Source organism: Ostrinia nubilalis, chromosome 2 (assembly GCF_963855985.1).
Source record: "Ostrinia nubilalis chromosome 2, ilOstNubi1.1, whole genome shotgun sequence".
Classification (NCBI taxonomy): domain Eukaryota; kingdom Metazoa; phylum Arthropoda; class Insecta; order Lepidoptera; family Crambidae; genus Ostrinia; species Ostrinia nubilalis.
Window position 1 is genome coordinate 18,596,625 of NC_087089.1, and position 27,410 is coordinate 18,624,034.

The 27,410-nt window shown below is 43.2% G+C and overlaps 1 protein-coding gene across 1 annotated transcript; it reads right to left on the reverse strand.

Moving 5' to 3' along the window:
* LOC135077839 (cadherin EGF LAG seven-pass G-type receptor 2) lies at nt 1-27,410 on the reverse strand. The gene is made up of 18 exons (XM_063972378.1): nt 27,386-27,410; nt 12,460-12,549; nt 12,062-12,258; nt 9,225-9,422; nt 8,311-8,538; nt 8,043-8,231; nt 7,217-7,405; nt 5,509-5,655; nt 4,703-4,905; nt 3,685-3,805; nt 1,926-2,029; nt 1,745-1,876; nt 1,455-1,586; nt 1,165-1,296; nt 875-1,006; nt 585-716; nt 295-426; nt 1-136 (listed from the first exon to the last, which is right to left on the reverse strand). Exons 1-18 carry the CDS (start codon nt 27,405-27,407, stop codon nt 1-3), a joined length of 2,616 nt encoding a protein of 871 aa, XP_063828448.1. The 5' UTR covers nt 27,408-27,410.

The following is a 27,410-nucleotide window of genomic DNA, read 5'->3' on the forward strand; positions in this document are numbered from 1 at the left end:
TCACGTGCGGTAGATGTAGGCCAGCAGGGCGCAGACGAGCAGCGCGAGCAGCGCCAGCGCGGCGGCGAACAGCGCCAGCAGCGAGCCGCCGCGCGCGCCCGCCACCGCGCGCCCGCCCACGTGACCAGCGCCGGCCCTACGAGACTCACGTGCGGTAGATGTAGGCCAGCAGGGCGCAGACGAGCAGCGCGAGCAGCGCCAGCGCGGCGGCGAACAGCGCCAGCAGCGAGCCGCCGCGCGCGCCCGCCACCGCGCGCCCGCCCACGTGACCAGCGCCGGCCCTACGAGACTCACGTGCGGTAGATGTAGGCCAGCAGGGCGCAGACGAGCAGCGCGAGCAGCGCCAGCGCGGCGGCGAACAGCGCCAGCAGCGAGCCGCCGCGCGCGCCCGCCACCGCGCGCCCGCCCACGTGACCAGCGCCGGCCCTACGAGACTCACGTGCGGTAGATGTAGGCCAGCAGGGCGCAGACGAGCAGCGCGAGCAGCGCCAGCGCGGCGGCGAACAGCGCCAGCAGCGAGCCGCCGCGCGCGCCCGCCACCGCGCGCCCGCCCACGTGACCAGCGCCGGCCCTACGAGACTCACGTGCGGTAGATGTAGGCCAGCAGGGCGCAGACGAGCAGCGCGAGCAGCGCCAGCGCGGCGGCGAACAGCGCCAGCAGCGAGCCGCCGCGCGCGCCCGCCACCGCGCGCCCGCCCACGTGACCAGCGCCGGCCCTACGAGACTCACGTGCGGTAGATGTAGGCCAGCAGGGCGCAGACGAGCAGCGCGAGCAGCGCCAGCGCGGCGGCGAACAGCGCCAGCAGCGAGCCGCCGCGCGCGCCCGCCACCGCGCGCCCGCCCACGTGACCAGCGCCGGCCCTACGAGACTCACGTGCGGTAGATGTAGGCCAGCAGGGCGCAGACGAGCAGCGCGAGCAGCGCCAGCGCGGCGGCGAACAGCGCCAGCAGCGAGCCGCCGCGCGCGCCCGCCACCGCGCGCCCGCCCACGTGACCAGCGCCGGCCCTACGAGACTCACGTGCGGTAGATGTAGGCCAGCAGGGCGCAGACGAGCAGCGCGAGCAGCGCCAGCGCGGCGGCGAACAGCGCCAGCAGCGAGCCGCCGCGCGCGCCCGCCACCGCGCGCCCGCCCACGTGACCAGCGCCGGCCCTACGAGACTCACGTGCGGTAGATGTAGGCCAGCAGGGCGCAGACGAGCAGCGCGAGCAGCGCCAGCGCGGCGGCGAACAGCGCCAGCAGCGAGCCGCCGCGCGCGCCCGCCACCGCGCGCCCGCCCACGTGACCAGCGCCGGCCCTACGAGACTCACGTGCGGTAGATGTAGGCCAGCAGGGCGCAGACGAGCAGCGCGAGCAGCGCCAGCGCGGCGGCGAACAGCGCCAGCAGCGAGCCGCCGCGCGCGCCCGCCACCGCGCGCCCGCCCACGTGACCAGCGCCGGCCCTACGAGACTCACGTGCGGTAGATGTAGGCCAGCAGGGCGCAGACGAGCAGCGCGAGCAGCGCCAGCGCGGCGGCGAACAGCGCCAGCAGCGAGCCGCCGCGCGCGCCCGCCACCGCGCGCCCGCCCACGTGACCAGCGCCGGCCCTACGAGACTCACGTGCGGTAGATGTAGGCCAGCAGGGCGCAGACGAGCAGCGCGAGCAGCGCCAGCGCGGCGGCGAACAGCGCCAGCAGCGAGCCGCCGCGCGCGCCCGCCACCGCGCGCCCGCCCACGTGACCAGCGCCGGCCCTACGAGACTCACGTGCGGTAGATGTAGGCCAGCAGGGCGCAGACGAGCAGCGCGAGCAGCGCCAGCGCGGCGGCGAACAGCGCCAGCAGCGAGCCGCCGCGCGCGCCCGCCACCGCGCGCCCGCCCACGTGACCAGCGCCGGCCCTACGAGACTCACGTGCGGTAGATGTAGGCCAGCAGGGCGCAGACGAGCAGCGCGAGCAGCGCCAGCGCGGCGGCGAACAGCGCCAGCAGCGAGCCGCCGCGCGCGCCCGCCACCGCGCGCCCGCCCACGTGCACCACCACCGGCACCGACGTCTGTGTGCCAACATGTATTTTCTTAGACCGTGTATCAACATTGCTCGGATGCTCGCGAAGCTGCTCACATGCTCGCAAGCAGCCCCGTGAGCAGTCTCACGATGTCGATTCGAGTCTATAAAATGTTTTTTCAAACTACGTGGCGATCAGCAACGAATGAACGATCATTTCGAACATATTTAGTGGCATTTATCACAAGCTTCTCTATGCTTCACAAGATACGTTAGTTTTAGTGTAAAGAAGCCTGGTTAAGCTTTGGGGCAGTAAACATTTTAATAGCAAGATCGGTTCGTTCGTTTCAGCCGAAAGACGTCCACTGCTGGACAAAGGCTTCCCCCAAGGATTTCCATAAAAACCGGTCCTACGGTCCTGCAAGATCGGTACCTACTAGAGTACTCGGCCGTCATAGTGTAATATAACTTGAGCCATTTCTACGATTGCGAAGAGACTAAACTTGTGTTCTGCAATGGAACGTAGCGAGCCTTTACAGGCTTGCTTTACTATAGATTTTAATTTAGTCAAAGAGATCAACATGCACTTATGAATGAAATAGGTCTTAGCAAAAAAGGATTTTTGCTTCACCAGTTCTCGACTAACGGGTACTACTGCAACTGTCAGAGATTATAACATGTAAACTTGTAAATTTAGTGTCTGCCTATTGATGTAATGCAGGACGAGGTAGCAGCGTCAGGCAGGGTACTCACCTGCCATGTAGCACGTAACGTAGCATGTAACGTAACCAACCTTCAAGTGAGTACGGCTCGTCCACGGTCATCGCGTATTTGGCTGCGAGCTCCTGAATCCTACTGCGAGCCGCCTTTGTGCTTGTAGTGATACCGTCACTCGGCGGGTCGCTGCGATCTCCCTGCGAACCACGCGCGAGCAGCGGGCTCGTGCCTATGTACTCACTTGATACAGTATCTGATACATTACATGCTACACGGCTATAGCCTGGTCCGGGAGCACGTAGAATTTTGTCCAATGACCCCAAGCTAATCGCTCGCGCGTAATTATGTTGCTGTCACGCTCGCACACTCACTGCGGGCGCCCGTGACTCGTCCCACAGTCGCGACAGCAATATAATTACGCGCGAGCGATAAGGATGGGTAGCTTGGGGTCATTGGACAACATTCTACGTGCTTCCTGACCAGACTATACAGGGTGGAATTTTGTAATGCCACCTGGAGGGAAAGTACTCGTAATACTGTAGATAAAAAAATTTACTGAAAGAAAACATTCCTTTATTTTTGAAAAGAAAGAGAACTGCATTCAAAGATTTTCGAAATTTTTTCTAAAATTTGCTACCTTACCATACAATTTTCTGCACATAATTAAAATATTTTAAGATTTCATGGTTTTCCTTTCATTTAATTTATCAAGTTTGTTAGAGAGATTTCATCCTTATACTTAATCCTAACGATCGATGCAATAAAAATACAGGGTGTAGTTTTTAACAGATTTTAGTTGGTTCGTTTCCCAGGTGTGGCAAGCAAATTTTTGTAAATCTTTGAATGCAGTTCTATTTCTTTTCAAAAATAAAGGAATGTTTTCTTTGAGAAAAAAATTCTATCTACAATTTTAAGAGTTCTTTCCCTCCAGGTGGCATTACAAAATAACATCCTGTATAGTACCCTGCTACGTCAGCACGCACGCACCTGGCGCGGCGGCGAGCCGGAGTCGACGGCGGTGGCCACGACGTGCAGCGCGGACGCGTTCAGCGCTCGCAGCGCCGCGCGCGCCACGAACACCTCGCCCAGCTCGTTCACCCGCAGCATGCTGCAACCACGGAACACCACCGACCGTTGTAGCAGAGTCAATACAAATTTATTTTTATTTTAAATGAGTAGGTCATCTTCATGGAAACGCACGGGCGCGGTTTGTATGTGAGCGCGCCAACACGTAGGCGGCGCGCACGCACACACTGACAAAATTTAGCGGGGAGCCAGTCGTGGTTGCGCCGAATTTTGTCAGTGTGTGCGTGCGCGCCGCATACGTATATTGGCGCGCTCACATACAAACCGCGCTCGGTGCGTTTCTATGAAGATGACCTACTCATTTGTATTTACTCTGGTTGTAGTGTTGTTTATTTTTTTCATTTTTGAGTTGATTCCTAATTCTTTAAAATAGAGGTGCAGGGGAATGATTGGCTGCACCTCTGGAGACACAGAACATCTGTACGGACAGTAATTTTGGAGTGAGACGGAAAGAGGTGATTGAAGGGGTCACTTTTAAGTAGAAGTACGAAGCAACGTGACATCTGTATTGAAAGTTAAATAGCAGCTGAAACAAAACATTATTTTACATGACATATAATTATACACTGAGTGCGTTGAAGTTTTACAAGTAAAGCGCTTTCAAATGATACCAAACACGGCATATTTTTCTTAACTTTATTTTTTTACTCTGTATGTTTTATCTGCTAGAGGGCGCCACATTAGATTTTGTGAAACCCCATATAGTCTATAACTAGCGGACAATTAAGACGCTTCTAATGATTTCTCATTTGTCGAATTCTGATAAGTAGTTTAGAAGTTACGAGGGAACAGATGAACATACATACATACATACATACATAGCCTGTCAAAATCATAAACCTTCTTTTGCTTTGCCGTAGTCGGGTAAAAAGTAAGACGATGCAGCACAGCTGCAAGACTAGATTCTTATACGCCTCACCTGGCGTCGGGCCCCCGGAGCGACAGCGAGACGGTGTCGGGCTTGTCGCCGTCGAACACGTCGAGGCGGCCGACGGGCAGCAGCGCGTCTCCCGTTGTGTCGTCAGGGTCGGCCTCCACGCGAAACTCGTACTGTGGGTAACGGAAGCGTGGCTCCCACTCGTTCACGTTCAGGACCGTGATGTTGATCGCCGCTGTGTCGTTCTGGAACATTATACATGTGTCGTTATGAAAATAATAAATAATTGTAATTTAAACGAAATTTTAGCACGGGCTGGACATTACATAACAGATAGAGAGAAATGGTGGCAGTGGGCGGGGCACATAGCTTGCAGAGCTGATGACTCTACGGCCCTTTTCACACGTCCCGGTTGCCGGCTAACCGGCGCCGGGTACCCGGTCGTGAAGTATATGGGCATGCCGGATTAATTACGCTGGAACATCTGAAAGCTACGTACCATGCCCATACACTTCACCACCGGATACTCGGCGCCGGTTAGCCGGCAACCGGGACGTGTGAAAAGGGCCGTAGAGTGGGCAGGTCCCCCACTAGGTGGACCGACGATCTGGTGTAGTTCGCAGAAGACGCCTAGATGCGGGCGACGCAGGACCGGTCATTGTGAAAATCCATGGGGGAGGTCATATTCATATTCATATTCATTTATTCACTTCGCAATGATAGGTACAGAAGTTTCAACAATAAAGGGTAGTAGGTGTAAAATGTTCAGATTCAGGTCTTTGTCCATCCCTGAGGAAGAGAGGATGACGTCATAAATCTAACTATTTTGAATATCGGAAGCCACTCACCGAGAGCCCGTCGGTGACCATGACCTGGTAGTGGTAGGCGTCGGCGGCCTCGTAGTCCAGCGCGCGGCGCAGCAGCACCTCGCCCGCGCCGTTGATCGCGAACTTCTCCAGGAAGCCGCGCTCCGACACGTAGAACTGCAGCGGGCTCTGCCGACCACAGTTAACGGGGATCAAATTATCATAATGGTCAAAGTCAAAGTCGAAGTCAAAATTTCTTTATTTGTTTAGACTAATAAATAGTTCTTACAAATCGTCATTTTGCTCTTAAGGAGCCTCTACATGTCTCATAATCTTTTTACCCTACCAGCGCTTCGAGACCAACATTTGGCAAGTGCTGAGAAGAAGCGCCGCAACAAACTCAGTCACCGTGCGTGCGTCCACACTGGGCGAATGTGCTCGCGCGGCAAGCTGGTCATCCTGCTCACTCTGCTCTTGAGTGAGCAGGATATTGAGTTTGCCGCGCGAGCATATTCACCTAGTCTGGACGCACCATTACAGGAACAGCTGTGTGCTCCCAACTGCTCCCGTCGCCCCCCATCTTGGGAGGCTTGTAGGGCCCGCCGTGTAGACGGGCAATCGCCGGGAGGGGCTGTGGTAGAGAAGGCTTTGTCCGGAATCCCACAGTTTCCTCCCACTTATGGCGAGTGACGGAACACCGGGGTCTTTTTAGTGGATATGCCTCGTCCTTCTGACTTGATGAGCCCTGTCCTCGCAGGGTAGGTATGCGATTCAATGCATTTTTTTCCGAAAAAAAGGCATCAAATAATCATGCTGAATCAATTACTAGCTTACACAAAGTCTGTGGTGTACGAAGAAGTATCACATTTTTCTTGCTTGATCTTGTAAAATTAATGTATGTGTTTCTGACCTGATCAGAAGACTATTTATGAGCATTTACCTACCTTCTATAGCTAGCGGTCTTATGGCTGATAGGTAAGGTTGATTATGTCCTATCTGATGCACATGATGTGGTGGGTTGTGGCCGGATCAGAAGACCACTTGTGGCCATTTATCTTCTATAGCTAGCGGTCTTATGGCTGATAGGTAAGGTTGATTATATCCTATTTGATGCATATGATGTGGTGGGTTGTGGCCGGATCAGAAGACCACTTGTTAGCATTAGTCTTCCAAAGCAAGCGGTCTTATGGCTGATAGGTAAGGTTGCTTATCCTAACTGATGCCTATGATGTGGTGGGATGTGGCCGGACCAGAAGACCACTTGTGGCCATTTACCTTCTATAGCTAGCGGTCTTATGGCTGATAGATAAGGTTGCTTATCTTACCTGATGCCTATGTTGTGGTGGGTTGTGGCCGGATCAGAAGACCACTTGTGACCATTTACCTTCTAGTTAGCAGTCTTATGGCTGATAGATAAGGTTGCTTATCTTACCTACTATATTGATGACAAGGATGCGTGGTCAGTTCAGTCTGCACATATTTGATGTACTTAAATTTGACTATTCTTACCGTTAGATAATTCCTGGCAATAAGTGGTGACTGAGTTTGTTCCGGCGTTTCTTCTCAGCACTTGCCATATGTTTGTCTCGAAGCGCTGGTAGGGCCCAAAAGATAAGGAGACATGTAAAGTGCCCCATAAGGGCTACCTTTTCTTTTTTTATTATTTTCTATTGACGTTCATAAGTGCCACTTGTGGTCTAAACTGAATAAATATTTTTGATTTTGATTTTATTTTTGATTTTTTTTTTACCTGATGCCTATGGTGTTGTGGGTCAGTGTGCAATGTAGCCAGTACAGTCCCCGGCGGCGCGTCCTCCGGCACGGCGGCGTCGTACTGGCGCCGCGCGAACCGGACCGGCAGCACGCTGGCCTCGGTTGGAAGGCGGCTGATGGCAAGTGTTGCCAGGGCGTAGCGGTCTGCGTTGTCTACTTGGGTTGCCTAGAAGGTTGCAATTGATTCATTTGAAAACAGATGACATTGGAATAGATAATTAATTCTACTCTTTACTACCTTATAATAAAACCCTATGTTTGGATTTTCAAAGAAATCAATGCAGAATAAAACGGCTAGGTTACACATCGATAAGAGATTTGCAATTATGTTTCGGTACCTTCATCATCAGTCATTTATTAGTCTCAACTGCAAGAGAACGACCCTCTCTTAATTTACCAGAGGAAAATGCAGGATTTAGCCTACATTCCCCACGCCGGCCAAAATTGTTGGGGAGGCCTAACGGGCTCGGTACCTTCACAACAACAGTGAGACAGCTGCTTTAGCAAATCTTTTGATACATTTGAGAACAGAACACATTGCAATAGAATAATTCTACCCTCTTTACTACCTTATAATAAAACCCTATGTTTGGATTTTCAAAGAAATCAATGCAGAATAAAACGGCTAGGTTACACATCGATAAGAGATTTGCTATTATGTTTCGGTACCTTCATCATCAGTCATTTATTAGTCTCAACTGCAGGAGCATGACCCTCTCTAATTTACCAGAGGAAAATGCAGGATTTGGCCTACACTCCCCACGCTGGCCAAACGAGTTGGGAATGCCTAACGGGTTTGGTACCTTCACAACAACAGTAACTGGAGACAGCTGCTTTAGCAAATCTTCAGTGACCACGATTCGTCCTGTGTCTCGCTCCACGACTATCATGTGCTTGTAGTCGCCCGTCGTGGAATATTGGAGAGGTGCGTTAATGCCCACGTCTTGGTCTACTGCTGAGATCGGCCCGGGGGAAGTTTCTAGAATGGTGCCCTGGAATTTTAGAGTTTGAATGTTAATTAGCTTTGGTTATACGCTTATTTTATAGGATAGTTTCAGAGATTGAACTTACCGGTTGAGCGTCGTCAGGTATTATGGCGGTGTAGTGCTCGCTTGTGAACTTGGGGTTCTGGTCATCGGCGTCTAGCACTTCCACTGTAAGCGTGGTATCATTATGAAGGGGCGGGGTCCCCTGGTCTTGAGCTCGAATGGTCACCGTGAAGTTCCGAAGAGTTTCAAAGTCAAGAGGCTTTTTAACAACTATCACGCCGTCAAGTTCATTAAGGAAACCCAAGTATTCCTGAAAGAGAAGGTAGGCAGAGGTTATGTTTATGCGTTCATACGCAGGTTATATTTATGTTTTTTATCAGCATGATGTTCATTCATAAAAAGTAAGTATAATGATCTTTTTTTATTATGCTCCAACTAAATCATGGGATCTAGCCGACTGATACCCACTCGTCTAAAACTTCTGCAGATTATACAGATCTATGAACAACAATGATGTTATGGTAATTGTACGAGCTATCGTACATTATTACTTGCACATTTTCTTTTTATATAGTTAAATCATTTATTGCTAAGTACCTAGGCGTTAAACACTTTACGTATAAGTTTGGTTTGACCTAGTTTCAATTCACGCCTGTAAAATCACTCAGTAATAAATCAGTGTATGAGCAGGATTTAAACGGGTCGGTTTTCTTTAGCACTCTTCGAAGTAACCCATCCCTCATCAGCAAGCATAGCATAGCAACTATTACAGTAATGGTACAATGTTTTCGATGTCTAAGCGAGTTTGTATTGGGATAATAATGGTCAAAGTCAAAGTCAAAATTTCTTTATTTGTTTAGACTAATAAATAGTTCTTACAAATCGTCATATGCTCTTAAGGAGCCTCTACATGTCTCATAATCTTTTTACCCTACCAGCGCTTCGAGACCAAAATTTGGCAAGTGCTGAGAAGAAGCCAAAACAGCTTCTACTTACGGAATTCGGCCCCGGCAGCACGGAATACACGATGGTGGCGTGCGGGCCGGGCTGGTCGGCATCCGTAGCCTTGACGCGGAGCACGCGCGCGCCTACGGCCGTCAGCTCAGACAGGCGCGCGCGGAAGGGCGCGCCCGCCCACGCCGGCGCGTTGTCGTTCACGTCCCACACGCGCACCGACACCGGGATCACGAAGCTCTGCGGACGAAGTCAAGGGTTACGTTTTTGGAATGCTAATCTTGAATTACCTCATCAGGTCTTCTTCTTCTTTTTTGATGATGTTGGCAATACACGTCGAGGTCGACTTGATTTGTGCCATTTTCAAGTATTTATGTGATACGAGTTACAAAATGAGATCAAGTAATGAAATAATGAAGGATGATAGATGATACCCCTTCTCACCCTTTGAGTCTCAGTAAAGTTGTGGTGCTTCACTGAGACCTCCTATGGACAACTTGAGAGAACCAGAAGAATCACGATGCACTGTTTTGCTTCACTTGCCCACACTCATGCACGTTCACGAACACTTAATGGTTAATAATCCACTATTATTACACATTAATAGTCGCCCAAACACGAATTTGAGGAAATAAAACAAAACCATGACGCTTCAGATTCCCACCAAGAAGTCCACCTCATCAGGTCATTCGTTCTCCACTGCAAGAGCATTAGTTATCCATCTCTAATTGACCAGAAGCAAATTTACTGGGCGACTGTCTGGCTCTCTTAGCTATGGACAATTTTTTTTTATCCACAACGAGGAAGCTCTTGGCCTGTATCTCACCGGTAGCGCATTTTCTTACATAACTTTTCAATTCCTATCATTGGAGGTCCGAAAATATTTCTCATACAATTTGATACCATAATGATCATTCTTCATAAAAAATTTAAAACCTACATATTTAAAAACATAATCATTGATATTCATAATATCACTAATCATACACTTAGTTTTTACTAATATTTGTTTTCATATATTTTTCTATACTAATGATCGAAACTCATAATCATTCGAATAAATAACTATAATATTCATAAATGTGATGTATCCTAATATTTGTTTTCATAAATTTATTACTCATAAGTGTATTATTTATCCATATTATTGAAAATCATGATGTCTATATTCGTATTCAATCGTATTTTAACATTAAATTAATTTGAAATCTAACGTGACAGAAACGAATCGCTGCAAAACCGACTCCACGTAGTCTTGTCTGCCCTACCCCTAGAGTGTAATTTAAAAGCCGGAGGCGCGGAGGGAGGGCTGCCCTCGCCCGCTGTAACGAGGCTCAGGCGCCCGGGCGAGCTGGAGCGGCTGAGGCTGGTCGCCGAGGCGCCGAAGGCGCCGATGGCGATCCAAAAAGCCGAAGCTGCGGAAGCAAGCGTGGGTGCCTGAGCCTCGTTACGCAAGGGCGGAAGGGCTGCACATCCCGCAGCGCCGGAGACGAGGAGATACCAATGCATGCTGCATGCTTGCTTTCATGTTGCATGCTCTGCATGCTTATCTACTCTATTAAATTATATATGATTTTTTTAAAGATACGAGTATGTCTGTTATAAAGTAAATTATTCTGAACAAAAACATTATGAGTTGAAGTATGTTCTTAGTAACAACATTATTAATTAAAACAATATGATCAATGAATGTTATTAAGAAAAAAGATCTGAAAAAAAAAATTATGTATTTTAAATGGTTCTTGGTAGTAACAGTATTGATAAAAAAATTATGATTACTAATTGTTATGAGCTCCGATGGTAGTAATAAAAATGTATGAATAAAAAAAGTATGAAAAATAAAATTATGAAGAGAGATTATTATGAACACAAATCGGTAGTAAGACAAAGAATAGGATTTAGAATTTTATGTGAGCCAATATAGAACCTATCTCACCTGATGGTAAGTGATGATCAGGCCGAAGGTGGAAGCGAGCTTCATCCGGAATCCTCAACCACGGAGGAACTGGCTATCTTACCTCTAACTGCCGGAACACAACAATGCTGTTAACATTGTTGTTAAGGCGACAGACTTAGGTAAGATGGTGGTAGCTAGCCAGGCGGACTTAGAACAAGCCCTACCACCAACCAAATCGAACAGAAAAATCTGCCCCCACTGGGAATCGAACCCGGGACCTCTGCGTCTGAAGCAAGTGGTCTTACCACTAGACCACAGAGGCGGTAACTAGACCACAGAGGCTGCATCGTTTCTCTCTTTGCTGCTGCAGCCGCAGCGATATGTCGCCGCCTCGCTGGCCGCCTGGATCACTCACGGGGTCGGTGGTCCGGCGGCGGTCGCAGCGCACGTTGACGTACACGTTGGAGGGCCCGCGCAGCTCCTCGCGGTCGAGCGGCCGCAGCAGCGTGAGGTTCTTGGAGCCCGCCGCCACGCCCACCGCCGCGCCCTGCTCCTGCAGCCGCAGCGATATGTCGCCGCCTCGCGGGCCGCCTGGATCACTCACGGGGTCGGTGGTCCGGCAGCGGTCGCAGCGCACGTTGACGTACACGTTGGAGGGCCCGCGCAGCTCCTCGCGGTCGAGCGGCCGCAGCAGCGTGAGGTTCTTGGAGCCCGCCGCCACGCCCACCGCCGCGCCCTGCTCCTGCAGCCGCAGCGATATGTCGCCGCCTCGCGGGCCGCCTGGATCACTCACGGGGTCGGTGGTCCGGCGGCGGTCGCAGCGCACGTTGACGTACACGTTGGAGGGCCCGCGCAGCTCCTCGCGGTCGAGCGGCCGCAGCAGCGTGAGGTTCTTGGAGCCCGCCGCCACGCCCACCGCCGCGCCCTGCTCCTGCAGCCGCAGCGATATGTCGCCGCCTCGCGGGCCGCCTGGATCACTCACGGGGTCGGTGGTCCGGCGGCGGTCGCAGCGCACGTTGACGTACACGTTGGAGGGCCCGCGCAGCTCCTCGCGGTCGAGCGGCCGCAGCAGCGTGAGGTTCTTGGAGCCCGCCGCCACGCCCACCGCCGCGCCCTGCTCCTGCAGCCGCAGCGATATGTCGCCCGCCTCGCTGGGGTCGCCATTCACGCTTAGGGTTCCTGAATATCATTGAGAACTTCTAAAATTTGGTGTTTGTGCATGAATTCTCCACAACAAAAATCAAGTTCTTATACATATATTCTTCAACATTATTCTAATGCCCATTTTCACCATCAATCCCTATTTTTTTCAAACTTGGGATTAGCCATAAGAATTGGTTCAAACTTTAGCTTAGACACGGCAGTAAGAAATGAACGAACCGATGACGCTGCCCACCGGCGTGTCCTCGCTGATGAAGAAGCTCTCCACCGCGCCGCCATTCATCAGGTAGCACCGGCTGTCCTGGATCGCTGCAAAAAATACAACCTTCGTTGAGTTTGCTTTACCTAAATAACAATTTTATACCACATTCACTTTCTAGTATCGAGGATAACAGCACTAATGCTGTCGTCTTCTTGAGTGATCTGTCTAATAGTACTCAGATACCGAGCTTGTTGTAAGGTTAGTAGTAAGTAGTGTAGTTTCCACACTATGGCATCGACATGAAACCGTATTTTCTTTCTAGTAATTAACCCTTGACATACTTAGGTATCGTATATGCCGTAAATTCGGTTATGAATGTGCCCATTACGATGTGAACTACAACAGTCGTTTGTTCCTGAAACCTATTAATTTTTGCTTACTGCAAATTAGACATCTTGATGTAAGGAGACATTCATATTTTTTTATTTTTTTGCGTATGAATCGATTTTTAAACAATAAGTACGATAATATACGATCATTAGGATCATCGCCCTTTATTCCATTCAGTCAATAAATAAAAATATCCAATAACGATGATTATTATCGACACATCATCTAGTGATTGTCTAGCGGGGTCAGCTAACCGGGTCGGTACTTCGTCACTTATCAATCCAGGACAGAGCTCCCCCTATTTGGTGGTGGGGTCACCCTAGAAGGAAATCGAACGTATAGCCGCTTTGTGTTTTTATTTAGTTCTTCACTTCCGATGCAGATTGAATTAAGTATTCTGTTTTGTTTATAGTTAGTTGGTGTATTTATGTTATATTTCCATGCCAGGGGATTTAATAGGTTTTATAAATCAAAGCTACCTTCTACCTACATTAAAGCCCAATCGATTGGTTACCTCCCACAATTGGTAGGGAGTCTAAAGTGGGACCTATGTTTAATAATTTTCAACATTCTAGTGAATATGACGTAGCAGCCACACTCGTTAACTTTCATTGAATAAATTATAACAATTGCAAACGCTTTAACTGCACTAATTGAGTAGGTCAATTCAGTTACTGTTGAGTATATCTGAACATAATAATTGTTCACGAATTGAATTCAGAATTACCAGTATAATGTTGTCGAATTGGGGTTTAATGCTCGGTAAATGGTTTAATAATGCGTGTAACCATGCGAGAGCTCCGGTGCGGTTTAATTGCGGTTCGCACCACGGCTCTGCAGTGCTGAGAGCGAATGTAAGGGCTCACGGAAGGAATGCTTAATATTTTGAGGTCAGATTTATTTGAGATGGATTTTCCTTAATAGGTATTAAAGTCAGTAGGGAGGTCACTAATTTATTTATTACCTTACAAACTCAAACCATACCTACTTTTTAGATAGAGTTTATAATTTGAAGAGTGTCTACGAGTATCACGACATATCCTTGTTACACGATTTTGAAAAATTAAAGTTTTCAATTTAAATTTTTGTCACCACAGATTTAAATGCAACAGCTAACTACGAGTATACTAGCAATTCGTTAAAATGTAAGTAAGGTCAAAGAAAATTGCGAATGGTGTGTGAATCACGTCGTTTAACAAGTCGTCTGCGCACAAAAAGCTTAATTACCACAAAAAGAGACGCGAGCGCAGTCGCGCGTGGAGACACACGCCCGCGGGCAGACCAACGATAAGCTTGAGTACTAATAAAATATGACTTTCAGTACACTTTTTTACTTTCAAGTGATTTTCCAGGTGTAATTGGCTTGTATTTTACCTAGCTCATAATTTGATGAGGTTTTTCAGTTTTTTGTATAGCCTGACCAGGAACATAAAAACCCTGGCATAGAGGCGCGTCAATTGCATTTGATAGTGCAACACTGAGTACAGTCGTACCTGTGTTAAATTAATAGGCTAACTTTATGTATCAGGATTCAGGATTACAGGCTAATTCGATATTTTCATAAATTAACGAAAAAATATTATTATAGGTAACCTGGTTTAAATAAATGAAATAGAACCATCAATCGAGCTGGTAGGATTTATTTTATTATTCATCAATAATCAAATTCAGAACATGAATATTCAACTGTAATGTCTGCTCATGAACGCTTCAAACTCGGTACTTCTTTCCCAATTCCATAAAATTCAACACGAAAGTGACAAAATTTTTTAAAATAGGTAGTTGAAACAAACCACAGCTAATTTTCATAGTGGACTGTACTATACGATAAACATGTCAGTCAATTTGACAACCTTTGTCGGAAACATTATTCAATGAAAATATTGTCCGAACCCTTTCTCTTCGACAAATACTTTAACACATTGTGAACCACTTTTCTTTCACGACTATAAAAAGATTTTAGCAATTTAATTCACAAAATCAATTGCGCACATTTAAAATAAAGTTTGTTTACGCTTTGACAGCAATAGACTGACATGCAAGGTGACATGACAATGAAGTTTTCAGTTATAGTTCCAAAATACTGGACTGTCTTGTCGATGACATTGACAGTGGGGCGCCACCGTCTATACCGGATCGCTGGTCCAGATTTTTGCCATGTTGGAAACCATATATAGTTGAACGATGGTAGCGCCCCCCTGTCATTGAGTTTGGTGGGACAGTTCAGCGTGGGTCATCTATACTGTTGCCATTAAAAGAAATTAGTACCATTAGTTTTCCGCAACATGGCGAGGGTTTTTATGTTCCTGGTCGGGCTATAATCATTAATTTGTTGAGACAAACAATTAAGAAAAGCTATAAAATAGTCGCGAAAAAAGGACAACTTTATTAATAAAAAAACTGAAGTAAGTTCATAGTAGGTAAGTAAGGTAGAAATAATGACGTAAGTATGCTTCTTAAGGGCATATTCTTGGGTGTAGATGTCATTTTGTAATCTGTTTCGTATAAGCATTTTCCTGTCGTGCGTAAAAGCACTTATCATATGCCAATTGCCTCAATGCTACATAAGTATATGTGGATCGTTAAGTTTCGTACTCTTCAAATCTCTGGAAAGCAGAAGTTGCAATAATAGGCTTGTAACACGATAGTAAACACTTTCCCGTGAACTATGGTATTATAAAAACATCGTCTCGTTGACCGCGAGCTATCATTACAAGCTCATTGGTGACCCATCACGACCTCGCCTCTACAATCAGAGGCGATTTCTAGAAACATTTTAATATTAACTTCATTAAAATGCCAAATGTTATTAGTAAGTGGGTATGTGGTAGGTAGGTTGGTACGCAATCATACATAATAATACATACTATAAATCGCAAAACTGTGTTGATAAATAACTACGAGTATACTTACTTACCTGTGTATAATCTATCTAATTTACGTGAAAGTGATTGAAATTAAATAAAACAAACGACATTCGTGCTGACGGCTGAAACAACTGTGGGCAAACAAAGCGTCTAGCACTAATTGTGGACGGCGCCGCGGCGTAATTACTGCCGGGATAACAATCTCGATGGAAAATTTAAAAACGAAAGTTTATATAGCATTATTTTTCCGGCTAACATTCAGCCATTTTATTGGCTATTAAATATACTAACTTAAGAAGAGTTGACTAACTACTGATTCCAAACTAAAATACCACTAAATAAGTCATAGGTACGCAATACTTTTCTATTATGTGGGATTTAAAATTAAAGTTGTGAATTACAATAAGGCCCTGATTTTTACCAAGGATACAGCACAATGCGAGTCGATTCAACTTAAATCCAACTGCATAAATTTAGACTAAATAAAATAGATAGGCAGACGTCCATTGAAGGCTTCAATGAATGACGAAACGCCAAGGCAACTGCAACACGCAAACTTGCAACTCAGCGTAACACTTACTGCAGTTGCTGCAGTGGTGGTGCCACAGACTAGAGAATTTTCAGTTCGCGCATTCCAAGGCAGTTTGTCAAATATCTTCGCTAGATAACGCATATACGAATATTATTAATCGTTTTGGTATCGTTGTTTTACAAATATTAATTGCAACATTTACATAGTTAACGTAATGGAAAAATAACATATTTGCCAACGCATAATCTAATGAAGCTTTTACGTGAAATGGTTGCGCTACGCAATTACAGGTAAGTTATTTGACAAGTAATTAAAATGTAAATGAAAATTAATACGCGAATACAAAAGTACTGTGCAATGAAAACAATACAAAGTGAACCAACTAAACCGTATACAATGTGCTGGCTGATGTATGCACACGAGCTGGCTTATCTGTGTCCACTAACCACGTCTCCAGTCTAAGCATACGAATAAAGGTGGCAGGTTTGGATGAGGAGCACTCACCCCGGGACCTGATCGCGAGCGCAATGGCCGCCACCGTAGCCGGCCGCGCCGATGTTGGCTGCACCACTGCACATCATCAATACATACCCGTATTATTCTCTTAACTATTGTGTAACTTGTGAATAAAAACTTCTTAAATACTGAGTAGCAACTGCAGACATGAACAAATATAAGGTGAGAGCTTTTGAAAAGGGTAAGATGATATCACTTGAATGTTTGGACCGCAGAATAATATTTAATTCTGATGTGATTGTACTGCCATCTCCTAATACACTGTGCACACTGTGGCGCGGTGTGGTGGGCAGGGGGAGCACTCACCCCGAGACCAGAACCAGTGGTCACTGACATGGTGCAAGTAGCGTTTAAAACTTAACTATTCTAAAATTTGCGGAATTTCTTAGTAGATTATCCACCTATTTGTGAATACTTTGTTGTTGTTTTTTAACCAATTTAGTTTATGTGTTGCTTTCTATACGACTGACAATAGGGAAGCCTGCAGTTGCTAGGTTTTATCTACTTATGCATGTTTTGTATTATTTATCGTTTTTATACCGATGCTACCATCATGATAAGATGAAGTCGGAACTGAAATAATATGTTGTTACTGTATTGAGCTACAAAATATCCACTTCAATTTATGAACCTCCTCGTGAAACACATTAACCCAATTTACTCTTTTTTTGTTTAGGTTATTTTTATTGATTAACCTCAGTATTCGTCGTGTATTGTGATGCAGGAACTGTACCTATTTAAATTTGAAGTACTGACTATCAAATGAAATAATTTAAGCTTTTCCAAAGAACTTACTTTTAATGATTTCTCAAGTTAATGTGGACTTGAAATTGTTAAGCCTCTTGCTTACTTATTTACAATTGCAAATCATTCCAAATGACAACATGGTAGATCACTTATGACAAAAAAGCGGAAATTCACAGATCCCACCTACGCCTGTAGTGTTGTTTATGCTGTGCGTATACGACTTCTATTATTTAACGACACCGTTTACTTTGTAACATCTCTATGATAAGAATTCTCGTATTAGCATAAAGATGTTTATCAATGATGGTCCCATTTACAATACTAGCCAAAGTTTTCCACGGCAGGTGCGCAGAGACAAGCGGCCGGAAGACGGTCGCGCAATAAATCCCCCTCCCCGCACTTCCGGCCGATTTGAAATTCAAAATGGCTGCGGGTTGGTACCCGCGATGTGGGGCGACCACTTTCGGTTTCGTGGTGACCGCTCGGGGTGCGGATGGATATGATACGTGACGACCTGGTTTACTGCGCCACCGCATGGGAACTCATTAAGGACATGTTTTTATTATACTGATGAGAGGGGCAGGTGAGAGACCTCACTAGGTCTTGAGTTTGCTCAATAAACTGCCTAAACATACCAATTGAACTAGTTAGATCCAGAGATTAAACCTGGAAAAGTTCTAAAAGTTTGAGATATGAGACGACTTAAAGAGTCAAGCCGGAAAATTAAACCTGAAGTATTCAGAAAGTGATAACTAATCTCAATGCACGACTAAAATCACTTCTCATTGTTATTTCATATTATCTGTCATTCCAATCGTTGAATGTATGGGACCGAGGGGACAAAACAGAATGGGGAATACCTGTGCTACAATTAGTCATGCGGATAGTGGACGAACTAATGATTCGGACAGCATAAGGGTGATTGAGTGATGCCGACAATTTAGAATAGAGTCAATAATAATTATGTACCTTGCCGTATGTTACAGTTTAATACAATAAAAAAGAGTATCGAAATTACGCAATGCTTGTTTCTCGTATGGTGAAATTTCCAATCAAACTTCAGAAGGATTTATTATATCTGTGGATCTATTTACTAATTTACCTTCTACCTACACAATTACCTAGTGGTTAGCGAAAATTTTGTCAACATGAAGCTTTTTAAATTAATATGATAATTATAAATTCATATTCATATTCTACCGCATTCACGTTTAAACACGGTAAAAAGAAACTATTCATAATTTCTACGAAGGAAAGAAAGCTCTTAATTGATCAGTTTTATCAATATCTGGCTTAATCAGCAGTGGCGAACTTATAACCTTGTGATAAATATCAAATCGATTTTATTGGTACCTGCGGTAATGACAGTGAAAGCGCGGGCGCTGTCCTCGCGCTCCTCCGGGCGAGCCGATGATTGCAGGCCGTGCCCGGGTATTGCAGCGCGTCACGCCTATTATGCGAGGTGATTTCATCGCAGACATTACACTGCGTAACAAGCAGTTCATTGGCTTTAACCTATGATCTGAGGCTTTAACTAAAATGCTAAAATTTTAGAATACTCTAGGCAGTATGTGAGAAACTTCCGTACTTGAACCAATAATCTGGACCAAAAGTGTCAAAATACCTACTCAGTATTTGACCGAAATTTTGGCGACCTGTTAGTAATTTTTTTTATGAATGGAACAAAACACTTGTTACATTACATTTGAAACTCTGTCAGGTACTTAAAGATCAGTCACTTAGTAAAATTATTACCTTGACGACTTGAAATGATCTCAGAAAGAGAAATGACAAGTTGATTAGTTAGGAGGCTGAGATGTGATAAGATAACGATATAATATTTTTATTTGAGTGTAGTTTGCGATTACAATCATTAGAGATTTAATAATAACATTACCATAATTAAATCCGTGGGAATTATATTTCCAGATCGGATATTATGTTGTTAACTTTCATTTTCAACGTAATCAGACAATAACCAGACAATTAGGATGGAGTGCAAGTTTATAAATTAACCAGAAATTAATTTATCTACCTAATTAATTAATTGATTTTTTTCCAATTGTGTATATGTAAAAATTACGTTGCAACTTATTAAGTTTTGTTGCATACTCGTGACGTGATGACATGTCTGATCTAAAGGATTAGTACCTACCTCTATCAATATTTATTTATTTATCTTTATTAAAAAACATACAGCCTTGTTTGACACATGCAGCTTAAAATTAAGTGGGTATAACCCATTGGCCTTTAAAGTTTCTAAGGCTAGGCTGTACAGTCAAAGTTGAAAAGGAGACAGATGGGCAGTTATAGTGGGTCTTCATCTCCATTGCCTTGCCAATAGTAGCAAATAGTAAAGTGCGCCTTAATGCGTGATCAATAAATATAATTTCAAAATCAATAAGTAAATAAAATGACAAACGAAATGGATGATGCCACTTTCGGCTTTTCCAATATTTTCTACAATCGAACAAATTGCCGACGGAGAAAGGCGGCGCATTAGATGTCAATTTATTGAATTACAGATCATTCGGCTCATTTCCGGCCCGGGCCGTGGCTTGTCGGTGCTGCAGGGCTGCCACCAACCTGCAGGGCGTACCTACTTTGCTACTCGTATAACCCTCCCGAGAGATTTCAACTCGGTTGCACAAGTCATTGGTAAAACATAATACAATTTCAATTCAATACAGAGAGTACAGATGAGCTCTATAAAATCATCATTCAATAAAGAAAATTCTGTCTCACAATGTCGACAGAATACAGTCTTTTAACTTACCGTTATAAAAATTCTGTCAGGGGGTAGCCCTATCAAGGTGAGTATGTTGTATAATGATTACACGCTGCTTATCTACTTACCATGATTAGCAACAGGGCGTGATCGGGCCGCGAGCGCGCTTGACGGATTAAGAGCTAACGCGAGTGAGTTGTCATATCAATCAAGAACGAAAGTCATTTGTCGTAGTTAACATGTCGTTAAATATACTAGTGTCTTTCCCTAGGTAGTAATTACATCCGTTTCTTTAAACAAATAATTTTTATATTTTTTAATTTTCTTAGTTGGATGTTAAAGTTTTACTAATCAATAGCACATAATATCATTCACGTCAATTTTCAATTCAATACTCGTAAAATAGACACGCGTAACCACTATTCAACGTAACATTTTATTTTTTAACTACAATTAAAAGAACTCTAATATCAACTTGCTTAAATAACTATTTTGAATAATAATTTTCTTTGATAAATAAACTAATTAATCACCGTAACTAACAGTTACATAATTATTTTGATTCGACCAAAGAGTAGCCGTCCGCATCTTAACGCGTTGATGTCTTTTTGTAACATCTTATCTAAAGCTCTCCTGTAGGATTTTTTAATTTTTGTAAGCTTACATTTATTACGTAAGTATTTGATTTATAAGTTGACTTTGTTATTCAGAGTAATTAATATTGAGCAACATCTTTTGAGACTTTAAACAAAAAGTCCTATGAGCAAACATTTTTTTATCATTTTTCCTTAATGCATATTATTGGCGATTTGTAAAATATGATTAGAACTAATTTTAAAATAGGAATTTGTAATAGAATCTTTTTTCATTGTTGTGTACTTGCACCGAAGCAATAGAGAATGCTAAGGTCTGCGCCACTTGCCGGTCACAACGGCGAGGCGGGGAGGGTCGCGCGCCGCGATGCGTGCTTCCTGCACGACTGCTGCTCGAATGCGTACTACAAGAATCGTACAAGCTCACAATAACAAAATACTTTATTTATACTGTTAAATACACACTTCATGCTTCAGTAGTTTACATTTCCGTATGATAATTGGTTAAAGTTTATTATTTACGCCAGTCGAAGTCATAAAACAATTTTTGAGTAAGTTTTTTTTTTCAGTCTCAAAAACGTCACACAATTCGGAGGAATCTAATTATAAGCAAATTCTTAGTAAGGATGACTTATCCATAGGGGAATTAAGACAGCTAGCCAGAGATCAATGTAATAAAAATATGCTGAAAGTATCTAAAAGTCAAGAACACATCAACTTCAGCAAATTGTTAAATTGTCGTTCCAATTTGATTTCATTCTATTCATCATCATATAAGTGCAATCGAAAAAGCATTTTACAATTGAGTTACCTATAATGGATATCCATTATAAATTATGGTACAAAAATCAAAGTATTGGAAAATATATACTCTTCATATAAACGCACTGCAGTATCCAGAGGAAGAGTTCAAAAGAGGTTTAGAAGTTACAAAACGTTTCCGCTCCACATCGCTAAATGTTAATCAAAGCAAACAATAGCGTCTGCCAGCGCCGCGCGGACCATGCAAATCTGTTCGATGCACCCTCTGGGACTAGCACACAGCCAGTACACAACAGCCTTAAAGCTAAAATTCAAGATAATGTTTGTAACGAATGATGAATTGGAAAAAGATTGTGAGTTTATTAAAATGAGTGTTTTCAGATCACTGTCACTCTTTGAAATCTCCGTGCCTGGCAGGTTTTTTTAACTAGGTATGTCATATCACACCTCAAACTACCCATCTTTAAATTATCACTATTACCGCAACCAACATCAAAAACAATTACATGCTTTGGCTTTGCTTTATCATATACAGCCTCAAGGATGAACGTGTAATCACTTCACATAATTATTATAATCACCGACTAAGCGAAGATTAAGTGAGTGTCGGGCCTACAGTTCCTGCGACTAATTAAATTAAAAGCTTTATAAGGGAAGTGTCAGTTTACCGAAACCAGTGGAGAGGCGAGAACAATGCGCATCCGACACGCAGTGTGTTAGCGCATCCTGCGGCCGCGTGAAGGGCGGAGATGTTTTATACGCACATACAATTACGTCGCGCAAACGATTGGAGGACATCAGTGTGATCTATTTTACACTACCACACAGGTCTAGGACATTTCAGCAAATACGAATTCCAATTGTAGTCGAGAGGTAAACAAACGTATCCGTAGCTAACGAGAGGTGCGACAATGTGATGTCTTGGAAGAGATGCTGAAAGTATTTTCAACTAGGTACTGTGCGTCACAATAAATCGCTTACGTCATTGAATCTCTGATGACTAGACTATACTGAAGTTTTAACATAAGATATGGCTCGTGTGCAACAAAGCCTTGCGGTTTGTTGTGCTGCTTTAGTGGTTGCGGCGGCGAGCAACAATAGCCTCACACTTTCTTTACAACATCTTTGAGTGTTAGATCATATTTCGCAACCTCTTGATTCCTCCATTGAATAGAAAAGGCCAGGCTTACATGTCTAATCTATAAAGAATAGAGTCTGATTCTATTTCATTTAGAATACTTTTATAAACCGACTTTGCCGTGAGTGATAATATAATATCTATTTTGGCAACGTAGTTTTTCTCAAGAAGACATCGACTCTACAATGTAATTGCAAAAATTAGGTTTAGAAAACTACCGTTTTAAATTTATCAGATTATGAAACCCGTAATTAATTTGCATTTGACCGGTCTGTCCTCAGCGTGTCTAACGCCGTCGACCAATGTTCCGATAGTTGCGATACTTCCCGCGGTCGCGCTGCTTGTCGCGTAACTGTAGGGCTAAATAGGAGGAAGTGCCGCCAGCCGCGACCGGGTCAACTGGCCCAATATTTCCTCCCTGAACCTAACTGTGTCAAGTTACGGTTGTGGTATTTACATAATAAGCCAATACTTAAATACGTCTAAGTTAATAAATCAAAGCGTTATCGTTGCTACATAAGTAGATATGAGTGCAACAATAACAGTACAGAAATGAGTGTATTGATATTACAATCATACCTACCATATCTTTACCAGTGACTATTCAACTTTCTAGCTTCCTATTATCACTGATATATTACACACATACAGTATGTAAAAGTCCTTCCTTAGTATTTTCTAATAAACACTTTAGAAGCTTTAACTAAAAATGTTTAATTGCATAGCAATTTTCAGTAATGACTATCTACATAATATCGTCATACACAACTACTGTGTTAGGAAATAGGTTGCTGCACTGTATATTTTGTGTTGCACCACATTTGCTTACAATAAATATAGAGTCTGTCTAGTTTGCATTAATCCGGTATTTTGTCGTCGGAATACGGCTATTAGGGGCAGGAATCAGCAACGAACGATTGTTCGCGGTCATTCTGCGCTGACGCAACGGCAATCATCGGAAAAGCGGAGGAAATTACTGTACGTTTTTCAATCTCGAATTAAATGAATTTGGTTAGTTATCGACTACAATGTCTTAGAAGTCATAATCAAGATGTGTAGTATGTTTTGTCATTGTTACACAAGCACAATTTCTTCTAACTAATTGTACATTTCATGTACCTACTTGTATGCTTTTACACAAGAAGAAAATGCTTTCGATCACGCACACCATGCGGCGACAGGATATTTAATACCCATGGACTGGACACTCCAACCCGAAGTAAAGGCATACCTATATTAATTAACGTAATAAAACATGTAGGCATGTTGGTTTTAAGATTAGTATCAATTTATTTTTACGTCCTTAGATTTCTTCAATATCTAAAGTAATGAATTACCTACATTCTTAAAAATCTAAAAAACTGATTTCAATCATTTTAATAATTTTTGAAAGCAATTCGTCATCTTTGTTCACCGCTGAGCACTTGATTATATTAAGTACATATTATCATTTTCTTTCAACCGCACTGCAATATTAACGCACATTAGCATTTAATTTTCCGGTTGATTTGTTAAGAATGCTCCAAGACATTAAAACCGTTACTTTTGCTTTAAATAATAATCATAAAATTTAAATAGGATTTAAAGCAAATAACTAACTGTAACCGTAACCTATTTTCTTTGCTTGCCTTAAGTTACTAAGAGTACCTATACATTAAAATTAATTATGTACTAAAGAAGATTTAATTGGGGAACTTCTTCCATTATCATACTTTCATTTTGACAGTTTAGAGTTATCGTTTTGATAAATCGCCGTCATCGTTTGGTTTTGTGTCTTCAGAATTAATGAAATAGGAAGCTTAAAGTCCAACACAGCTTTTGAGAAACTGCAAGCTCTGGGTGAAACTCTTTGATTTCAATAATTAGAAATCAAGAAACAATGATCACGAGAAAAAAATGATTTCTTATGCTCGTGCAATTGCACTGAAAACACTTAAGAAAGTGTTCATCCCTACTAGGAAGTAACGAATGCTCGGCGTAGCTTAGCAGGTCATTTGCATAGCGCACCATGCAAGCCATGCATGCGACGATGCACGCTTACGGAGACGTTTATATGGTTCGATTTATTGGAATTCGTCTTCATTGAAGACATAACTATAGGTTTATTTTTTTTATTTAAAAAAGATCAACAAGATTACGCCACAAACTAGATAAGAACAACAATGGTTAATTGTACAACTATGCGTGCAAACCATAGGTGCAAACTGAATTAAAGCTGACAACTAATATTGTAATACTTTTGTGATATAATACAACCTACTGATAATTTTTCAGATAAAGTCGTAAGCCTAAATATATAAACTTCATGTAGGTACCTATTCAAATTATTTGAATTATTGAAAAAAAAAACATACTTTTAGTTAGGTTTATCTGCCTTCGTTGTTAATTTAATGTCCTCCATATAATGAGTATCAAGTGCAACAAAATTACGTGCAAAATACGAAATGAACTATCTATAGAGTTCATTTCGTATTTTGCACGTAATTTTCAATAGTGAAAGTCGGCTGGTGTAAATGCCGAAGTCATATGTAGAGTAGAGGCTAGAGGCCTTTGTTCTCGCCGCGGTCACTCACCCTGATTGCTTTTAATCAATTTATGGCCTAGAGCTTTGCATTTGATCGTGACATGCCCTAATTCTTGTCATTGTTAGCGGTCGTTATTTGATTTGGACTACAAGTTCCGTATCTTTCGTACTTGACTCAAAATAAAGGTGCGAGTACATAATATGATCGACTTCTAAAATATGTGTTTACGTATTTAATAAAATACAATAAAATTTTCCTTTTTAAATTGAACTCCATTTAAATGTTTTCTTTCTCCGGTTGTTTAGAAGATATCACCTAAATGTGCAATAAATAATGTTCTATGTACAACATAAAATTAATGGCAGATTGCTGACTAACTTTATTGGCCTTACCTAAAATTTAAGGTTGACTTTTTAGCAATTTTCGATGCAATAAAATAAAAGAAATACTGAAAGGAATGTAAGCGAACTTATTTTAATTTTTTGTTCGTACTTAATTGATATTAAAATTAAACGGAGCAAGGTTCAACGCACGTCATCGTGGCCGACGGCGATCAAACAATATTGTAAGAGGCGCGGGAGGCACGCGAGGGCTGCAATTACCAATGTAGAGTACATTCCTAGAATGCAGGCTTATTTATATCGCTTCGATCAAGGACTGATGACCTGCTTTTAAAAAATAGTGAGTGCTTTAAAAAAGAAGCTTCTGATTTTGAGACGGAATTCTTATACTAAGTGCAAAGTGCGTTACCACACTGAAGCTATGCTCAATCAAATCGTATCCGTGATTTACAAAAGTGTATAGCAGCCGTAGTGTAATATCTACTCACGTTGAAGGTACACATGCACGCTTACGGTTAGACTGCTATAATTTAAGTTTTGTATTTGTAGCAGCGAGCTAGAAAAGTTTTAATGTTCTTACGAGTAGATCGATAACGCATCAAAGAAGCGCTAATATTAGACAAAATATTATGTAAAAAATATTGAATAAAACAGTTCAAGCTTGCATTATACAATACATTTGTTTCAAATAAACTAGGTAAATAAGTTACTTTTTGATGCTGCTCCTTCTCAACGTTTGCATGTCCCGAATCGGATAATGGTAGAGTCATATTAGGAAGTGCATTAAGGCCCAGTTTTTTGATTCATAGTTAAAATAACAAATTGTTAAATTTTGCTACTAATGGTTAAATATTAACAAAATGCTAACTAATAGTTAAAAAATTTACTAAAAGTCAAGCTAACCATTGTTCGAAAAACATTTTTTTCTGATATTTAACCACTTGTCATTTGACATCTGTCAAACTTGACCATTGGTTATTTTAACTACGAATCAAAAAACCGGGCCTAAGAGTATTTACCTAAGTACCTAACTAGAGTCAATCAATAATGACTTATGTATGGTTAGTTAAAAGTGAAAACACAATGAAATACTTAAAGTTGCTATCGGTTTTCTATATAGCATGATTTGTTACTGCCGAAAAGCGTGAATTAAGATCTGTGTCGGGTCATAGCGTGCGCGAGCGCTCCGACACTTTGCAATATTCATTATTACCGTTGTATATTGCTTGTAAAACATCCATTAGGCGCCAATTAGTTCGTCCGCTATTCAACAGACACGACTTGCGACATGCGCCATTGCTCAAAAACATTTAAAATATTGTAATTGAGGCATATGGACTATTGGGTATCGGCACGCGAGGGAAACAGATTGAGAGCTGAGACCCTGCAATGTTGAGACATGCTGGTAAATGGATAGAAAGCTTACGAGTGGTTTAAATTGACCGTAACTGCATTATGCTGTTAGCTAACTATGATCAAGAGGCCACAGGTATAAGAGCGTGTCGAAGGATAGACGGCTGCTGGAGCAAACGATCCCTTCTACAAGTACTTATTGGCGAAAATTGTTCGTCAATGAAACACAAGTCAGCTTCAAATAGTTCGTAACATCCAAAGTAGCCAAAAAGTTCGCAACACGTCTTTTTGTGACGTCTTTGTTAAAATTGGATTTTTTCAAGTTTTGCCAAGTTAGAAGTTCCACTGATTGCTGTGCCAAGAAGGAGTAGGTACACCGCTGTAGCCGTTTGCTAGGGGCCTCACAACTGCGCTGTTGTGACTCTGTGGAGCAGGACATGAGGAGCGGTACCTTGCGCGCGGAGAGGCGGCATCAG

Excerpts from the sequence above, each read along its gene's own strand:
- LOC135077839 (XM_063972378.1), bottom strand. The coding sequence starts at position 27,407 with ATGCCGCCTCTCCGCGCGCAAG. Across the intron at positions 8,232-8,310 it reads TACCTGACGACGCTCAACCG|GGCACCATTCTAGAAACTTC; the intron begins GTAAGTTCAATC and ends CTAAAATTCCAG. Across the intron at positions 1,877-1,925 it reads GCGCTGGCGCTGCTCGCGCT|GGCCGGCGCTGGTCACGTGG; the intron begins GCTCGTCTGCGC and ends TGAGTCTCGTAG.